The following is a 7,815-nucleotide window of genomic DNA, read 5'->3' as shown; positions in this document are numbered from 1 at the left end:
GCAGGTGAGACAAGGCGGAGCCTCCATCCACTTCCAGCTGTTGACTCAAGGTGGATTATGTATTGGTGGTGCGGGACCAGTGATGAGCGAGGGGGAAAGGGAGGACTTGCGAAATCAAATTGCTTTAATTCCATCTGTCCTCAGTCTCGAGAGAGGCCATGACTGGAGAGGAAAACAAACGCTGTCGCTGAGGAACCATCTGATCTGCTTTGGTCAGCCAGCTGTGCAGTAACAACAGTATGTGCATGTAGGGCAGGATGGCGGGACAGCACTGTCAAATTGACAGTTTTTTCTTTCTTCCTCCAAACGTCGTAGATGGTACACTAAGAGGCTCAGTCAAAGTTTCTCATTATCTACAGTCATTCATGCTTAGATTCTCTGTCTTTTCCTCTGCCTCCCCGCTCCCCCATCCCTATACGCACATGCCCCATACAGACGGAGCAGCTTGAGACGTTGCGTGCTGAAACAACAGACACACAGTGTGCCTCCATGTCTGTAACTACTAGTCGCCCCCCCCCCCCCCCCCCCCCCCCCCCGCTGTGTTTTCATCTGCTGTTTGGTGTTTTTTTTTAGCAGGGTTTTAATCTTCAAATAGAATGGATCATGATGTCAGCCCTGTTTCATAGTAAATGTCTGGTTTGTTTTGTTTGTGATTAATGGAACATCAAAAGGCGATCTCTGCTCAGTGTGATACTTTCCTGAGGAGAGGAATCTGCCAGGAACACATAAACATCATTAATGCACGAGAGCCAGACTGGAGAGACAGAATGACAGAAGGAACCGGGACAGCAATATTTATCTTTGGCGCTAATATGATGTATATTTACTTGTGGCCTTGATGATGATGATGGCCTCTGTATGCAGGGATTTTGAGTGATGGAGGGATGGTTGGAGCCCAGGGATCTGCTGTGATTACCTACCATCAGTCTGCTGAATAGGGACAAATGGATGGCGGCACCTTTTTTTCCAAATCCATTTGGAAAATCACATCTCCTGTAGCTCTTTCAAGCCCAGTGGCAAACAACTAGGGAGTCCACAGAGGAAACGTCTCCTCTTATCTAAGTGAAGATGGCTATATTTATCTGAGTGATAGCAAATACAATCGTATAGCACAGTGTAGGATGTAGTCTGTAACCTACTGACTATATAATGTTAGGTTTCCCTAACATTATGTAGCCACATACCATACCATTATCCAGCAAAGATCTGACCCCATGAACCATGTTTTTCCACATAACAAATAAGTGGTCCCTATGGGGATCAAATGCCTAACGCGATCACTGATAACACAAATTAGATATAATATAATTTGACTAGTAACAATATATTGCTCCTGATAGAAATACAAGATGACATATCCTCACTGAAATTGGAGAAAGACGGGAAGGTCTCCTTTAATAACATTTCTTTAAGCAGGACGTCTCTTGAGATATACTATTTTACAAGAGAGACCTGGCCACATAAACACAATTCACACATAAAACACACAATGATATCTTACAGTACAATAAGTCACATACTGTAGTAGGGCATACAGAGCAGGCTTGCCTGTTATGTTGCTGGAAAGATAAGAATATCAATGTTTGAAATCCATAATTGCTGGCAATCCAAGTTTCTCCAATCTACCTGCACCTTGCCTCCCTTTTCTGCATTCTGTATTTTTACGAAACACGGTAGCTATGCTTTAAAGCTCAAGTGTGTCACTTTTGTAGTGCAGAACCTTTTTATCCCCCTTATGGCGCTTCTGGCAGTGAAGGAACGTGCGCTGCATTCATGTGGTGTTAGGAAAATTATTTGCCGACTGTTTCCTTTGCTCTTTGTTGTCACGGACAAACTGGAAACAGCTACTGATAACGTGCTGTTTAAATGCTCCGAGCAATAAAATATAACAGATCTTCTTTGTAGTGTCCATGTTGTTTCCACATTACCATTTAAAAGCTCATGAAAACATAGAGGAAGAAGGACTTCCCAACTTTGGAAATGGGACAATCTAAGCAGCACATGAATGCAGCATTTGTGCCATAGCATAGGCTACTCCGCCAGGCCTGTAAAATAGTAAATAAATCGTTTTGAACATCACAGCCGCTGCAAAATGGACTCGTTCACTTCACAATTTGATAGATTTGGTCCGATAACATTTGGACGGTCTAGAAGACTCTCACAACTGAATTATTTATCCCCATTCAAGTTAGCAGAAGGCTAACTGGGAAATTAGCAGGCTAGGCCGGGCGGAAGTCTCTGGTGCACAGCGCGGGAACGGGAATGTCCCCGGATGACAACGGATTGAAAACTAGTATACTGTGGAATACAGAAAGTTATCTGGCAGCGATAGGCTTAAGGCTGTTACACACCAAGAGCGATGTGAATATACAGCATGAAATTGCGATGCGAATTTTGACACAGGGACGTGTACACGTCGGAAGCGAATTTCTGAAAAATCGGCCTTGGTCCGAAAAAACGCCGCAATAACGCTCAGCGAAACTTCACCGTTGGTATGCACGGTTGCATTGACTGATATAGGTTCGGAAAATATTACTTGAAGTGCGAATTAATCACACGAAAAAAAAACACTCCCTTATGTGTAAGGACCTTAAATCAGCATTGTGGGAATACTGCCGATGTGCCCTTGAGCCTGGCTCCTAACCACCTAACTGGACAGCTCCCAGTGTGAAGGGCTCTGACTGTATGGGCGTGAAGCTGAAATACAAACTACATGCTCTGTCAAAACGAATGAATGGAGTCTGTGTGTGTGCCTGTGTGCTTCCCTGGGGCTGTCAGCGTGAAGGATGTAGCGGCAGAGGACGGAGCAGAATGGAGTGCTCCTGGAAGGCGGTGCTGCTGCTGGTGTGTGCCTCTCTGGGGGTGCAGTACACGGCCATCCGCACCCTGAGGGACTCGCTGTCCGGACCCTGCCAGGGGGCCTACCGCTGTCAGACCAGACGCCTCAGAGGTACGCCTCCACATCATTCGTCCCACTATAATAGCGCACAGCACAAGCCACAGCAGAAATGTAGAGGAATCGGCCTTTTGTGGCGTTCAACACAGCATGTTTGAAGCTGTATGCAAAAAGTGATATAAAAACTCACTTGCAGGCGTTTGGGTAGTGTAGAGGTAAAAGCATTCGCCTACCACTCTGTGGAGACCCGGGTTCAATTCCCATGCAGCAGTGGTGCTTTCCTACTCCAGACACAATAGACAATAGAGGTGGTAAAGCAGGTGTAACCAATACCCTTAATGATGGTTCCATGTTCCAGTACCAGGGCCCCCATTAATGCTATTGGTTACACCTGCTTTACCTCCTGCTTTACCACCTCAAAACGGTTGCCATGTCTTTGGGTGGGAAGCCGGTGGGGTATGAGTCCTGGTTGCTGCACTAGTGCTTCCTCGGGTCAGTCTGGGCACCTGTTCGGTGGGGAGGGGAAGTTGGGGGAATAGCGTGATGATCCTCCCACTCAAGTTTACTTTATTGTCATTCAAGCTATACACAAGGCACAGCAATTACGATTGCAACCAGGCCACGCGCTACGTTCTGCTCGCTGTCAGGTGAAAAGAAGCGGCTGGCGACTGCACATGTATCGGAGGAAGCATGTGCTAGCCTAACGGCTCAGCAGAGGGGGTGGAGCAACGACCGGGACAGCAGGGGGTATTGGCCAGGTACAATTGGGGCGAATCAGGAAAAATAACTTGATATAAAAAATAAAAAATAATCACTTGCATTATAATAGAAAGAAATCAGTTGACAATCACCAGCAGAGGGCACACACACATGCACGCGCGCACACACACACACACACACACACACACACACACACACACACACACACACACACACACACACACACACACACACACACACACACACACACACACACACACACACACACACACACACACACACACACACCCTTAAAATGTGTGATTATTTGTAATACTATAGCAGTTGGGGGGAAAACGCTCCATGCCAAGAGATTCATCAAAGCATTATATAGCCTACAGTGTGAAGGAATGGCACAAAGTGTCTTTGGAGGAGCATCAAGCTGTGGGACCACGCTGACACTGAGGTGACAGAGGGGGGAAGAGGAGCTTAATTGACAGATCATTAAGCAGGGGGGATCCCCATGAACAGGAGAGGAGAAATTAAATATCTGTGATTCATTTTGCAATCATCCCCCAATCTGTCTCCATTAAGCCGCCGCTCATAGGGCAGCAGACTGTTCCGGCGTTGAGCGCTTGCCTGCGTGTAAAAGTAATGTCCCCTTTGCAATCAACTCCTCATCAGCAGTAATTACACATGTTAGCTATTTGTGCTATATTTAGAGATCCGCCATTTCATAATCCCCCTCGGTAACCAGCAGCAGACAAGCATCTTACTCATGCATGTTTACCCTCTCAATTATTTAAGCTTTATTGGCTTGATTCTGGAGTTTAATTTCTCCTGGCCTCAAGTTATGATGAAAACTGACTCTCTTTCACTTTTACAACCTTAATTAGCCCTTCCCCCGTGTCTCAAAGTGTTCTCCCATAACTTGCTGGGGAAAAAAGGTCGTAATGGCTTTTATAATGCTTTTTAATGCGGTTATTCAGTGTCTCTAAGAAAACATACTGTGATTCCAGTATTATAGACATGGGAGCGCTGCATTGGCTCAATAAGCCAGTGTTTGGAAAGTAAAAAATCAGCTGCTCTTCAAGGATGGGGCAAAATTATGGATAAAGATAAAAAGGCAGTGACTGTCCAGCTCAATTACCAAGGAAGTCCACACGTGCAGGTGGCAGTCAAAAAGAGCATCCGAGGCAGGGATTTCATTTAATTTAGCAGGGATAACCAACGTGTTTCGACTCACAAAGTCTTCACCAGGGTATAATGTATGATCAGGGTGATCAGGTTATATGCCCTGATGAAGCCTTTGTGAGTCGAAACTGCTAAATTAAGGATTTTTAATATAGCAGATAGTGCCTCAGATGCTCTTTTTGACTGCCACCTGCACCTGTGGACTTCCTTGGTAATTGAGCTGGACAGTCACTGCCTTTTTATCTAAATTCAATTTGACTCTGATTGCAATACTTGTTTTACTCAATTTAATATGCCCAAAAGGATTTTGGGGGGGATTTTTGTTTTTGTATTGCATTTGCATAATTAATTTAGTGCGCAAACACTGAGCTTGGCAATGGAGACATTTTGCATTGCCACAGATCCTTATGCTGTTTCATGTGAAAAGATAGAATGCGCTTGAATTGAAGACAGTGATATAAATCGCACCTGTGAAGCATCTTTGCTCTCTCTCTGTCAGACTCCAGGTGGCGAGCGCTGTGCGACGACAGCTGGCCACCTGTCGAGTCGTCCCGGAAGCACGTCCTGCTCTTTGCCACGACGCGCAGTGGCTCCTCCTTCACCGGCCAGCTCCTCAACCAGCACCCGGGGGTGTTCTACGTGTTCGAGCCCCTCTACCACGTCCAGCAGGCCTTCACCAACTCCAGCAGCAGACTGCGTCGCAGCCTGGACCGCCGCGCCCTCCTGGGGGCGTACAGGGACCTGCTCCTCAACCTGTACACCTGCGACCTTCACTTCCTGGAGAACTACATCCGGCCAGAGCCGCAGGAGCACGTCACGGGCTCCTTCTTCCGGCGGAGCTCCAGCCACGCCCTCTGCTCCCCGCCCGTCTGCCTGGAAGGTAGGGCTGCAGCTAACAATTATTTTCATTGTCGATTATTCCGTCTATCGATTAGTTGTTTGGTCTTTAAGATGTCACAAAATGGTGAAAATGTCGATCCCAAAGATGACATCCTCAAATGTCTTACAGTCCACAACCCAAAGATAATCAGTTTACTGTCATAGAAAACTAAAGAACATTGACATTTAAAGGTGCTGTAAGATGTGATCTTTTTTGTTAAAATATATTTTGTGTTAAATAGCTCTACATTCCGACAGCCATCACTGATATAGAGTGTTAATTTGGTCAGTAACAAGGTTGTAAAAAAACGGAATTCTTTTTAAAAAACCAGATTCACCCCCCCTCCCCTTAAAAATCTGTCTAAACGATTAATCGATTATAAAACATAGTTGTCGATTCATTTTTTGTCAATCAACTAATCGATTAATCGGCTAATCGTTGCAGCTCTACTGGAAGGCGGGGACGGAGGAGCCGGCCCGCCCGATGAAACCTGGTGTCCTAAGAAGTGCGGGGCGCTGAACCTGACCCTGGCCTCTGCCTCGTGTATGTCCAGGGGACACGTGGCCATAAAGACAGTCCGGGTCCCTGAGGTGGGGGACCTGCGCATCCTGACCGAGGACCCTCGCCTGGACCTGAAGATCATTCACCTGGTGCGGGACCCCAGAGCCATCCTGGCCTCGCGCATGACGGCCTTCTCCGACCAGTTCCGTGCCTGGAAAATCTGGAACGCTACGGGGCGGCAGCCGCGCTACGTGGACCTGTCCCAGATCACCAGCACCTGCAAGGACATGGCGGCGTCAGCGGAGACGGGGCTGCAGAGGCCCGCCTGGCTACGGGGACGCTACCTGCTCGTCCGCTACGAGGACCTGGCTTTCAACCCCGAGGACAAGGCCACCGAGATCTACAGGTTCCTGGGGCTGGACATGGAGGACAGGGTGCGGGCGTGGATTGTGAGGAACACCAATGGTAACGCGTCGTCTCCATCGGAGTGGAACTACCGCTACTCCACCACCAGGGACTCGCGAGCCACAGCGGAGAGCTGGAGACTCCGGCTGGGCTTTGACATCGTCAGGACATTGCAGGACCTATGCGGTGACACACTGGCCCTGCTGGGATACAGGCACGTCCGCTCTGTGGCCGAGCTCCGAAACTTGTCCCACAGCTTAGTGGTGCCCAGGACCTTTCAGCCAGTCACATGAGGGTGGGAGATTCAGTATGAGGAACATTGTAAAAAAAGAGGATAACACTGGTGTTTTTTAATGCATTGCTTACCGTCAACAAATCCTATGGAATTAACTAAATCAACGATGCATTTACTGACTTCCCATGTACCGTTTTTAGCCGTCAATGTGGGATTGGCTCAAATTGTAAGCTAAAAAGCTTGAAATACAACTAAGCAAATGCATAGTTTTATTTTATTTTATTTTAAATCACTAGCTGTTACTATGAAAATTCAGGCTGTTGTAGTTATTACCAAATCAAATTTAAATGGGAACAAATTCTTCATTATGCCGGGGACTATTTTCGGTGCTACAGAACTACTTTCCTGTCATCGCAAATGTCTATGTTTGAGGAATGTAAATGTAAATGTTTGAGGAAAGATCCCTCTGGCCTGGTGCATCGCCATGATATGAAATATTTTGCCCAGAGCAATGGCATGGCTCTTTGACGTGTTTTTATTTTTATTATTTTATTATTATTATTTATTAATTTTTATTTGTTATTGTTTTTAATACAATGGAATTCTATGGCTGCTGGGACATAGCTTCATGGCCATCGGGTGCTACATGAACGAGACTTGTTAGCAAAACAAATTCACTGGTGATTTTGTGATTTTCATAGGATTTGTTGACGGTAAGCAATGCACTAAAAACCGGCCTTATGAGATTATTTCTGTTGACTCACACCTCTGTCATGATTACATTACATTGCATTACATCATTTAGCAGATGCTTTTGTCCAAAGCGACAGTAGTGAAACCAAATGTGCATCACAGTGATGACTTTTAATAGAGACTAGTTCATACCCGGGGATGTGCGCGCCACGACACCGCACAGACTTGCCAGAAATGCTGATAAAACAGCTTAAATTTGCAGAAATCTGCTTCGTCAGTCCCTGGCTATGTCAATGTTTAATGTTCTCATGC

The 7,815-nt window shown here is 46.3% G+C and overlaps 1 protein-coding gene across 1 annotated transcript; it reads left to right on the top strand.

The window, feature by feature from the left end:
* Window positions 1-2,811: 2,811 nt before the first annotated feature.
* LOC310792607 (carbohydrate sulfotransferase 1) lies at window positions 2,812-6,868 on the top strand (the record flags this gene model as incomplete). Its single annotated transcript, XM_083654325.1, has 3 exons — window positions 2,812-2,950; window positions 5,289-5,669; window positions 6,114-6,868. 3 exons carry the CDS (start codon window positions 2,812-2,814, stop codon window positions 6,866-6,868), a joined length of 1,275 nt encoding a protein of 424 aa, XP_083510451.1.
* Window positions 6,869-7,815: the final 947 nt, after the last annotated feature.

This window comes from Poromitra crassiceps (assembly GCF_964638095.1).
Source record: "Poromitra crassiceps genome assembly, chromosome: 18".
In the NCBI taxonomy this organism is placed as follows: domain Eukaryota; kingdom Metazoa; phylum Chordata; class Actinopteri; order Beryciformes; family Melamphaidae; genus Poromitra; species Poromitra crassiceps.
Note: the sequence above shows the minus strand (reverse complement) of the source record. Positions and strands in the feature narration are given on the sequence as shown.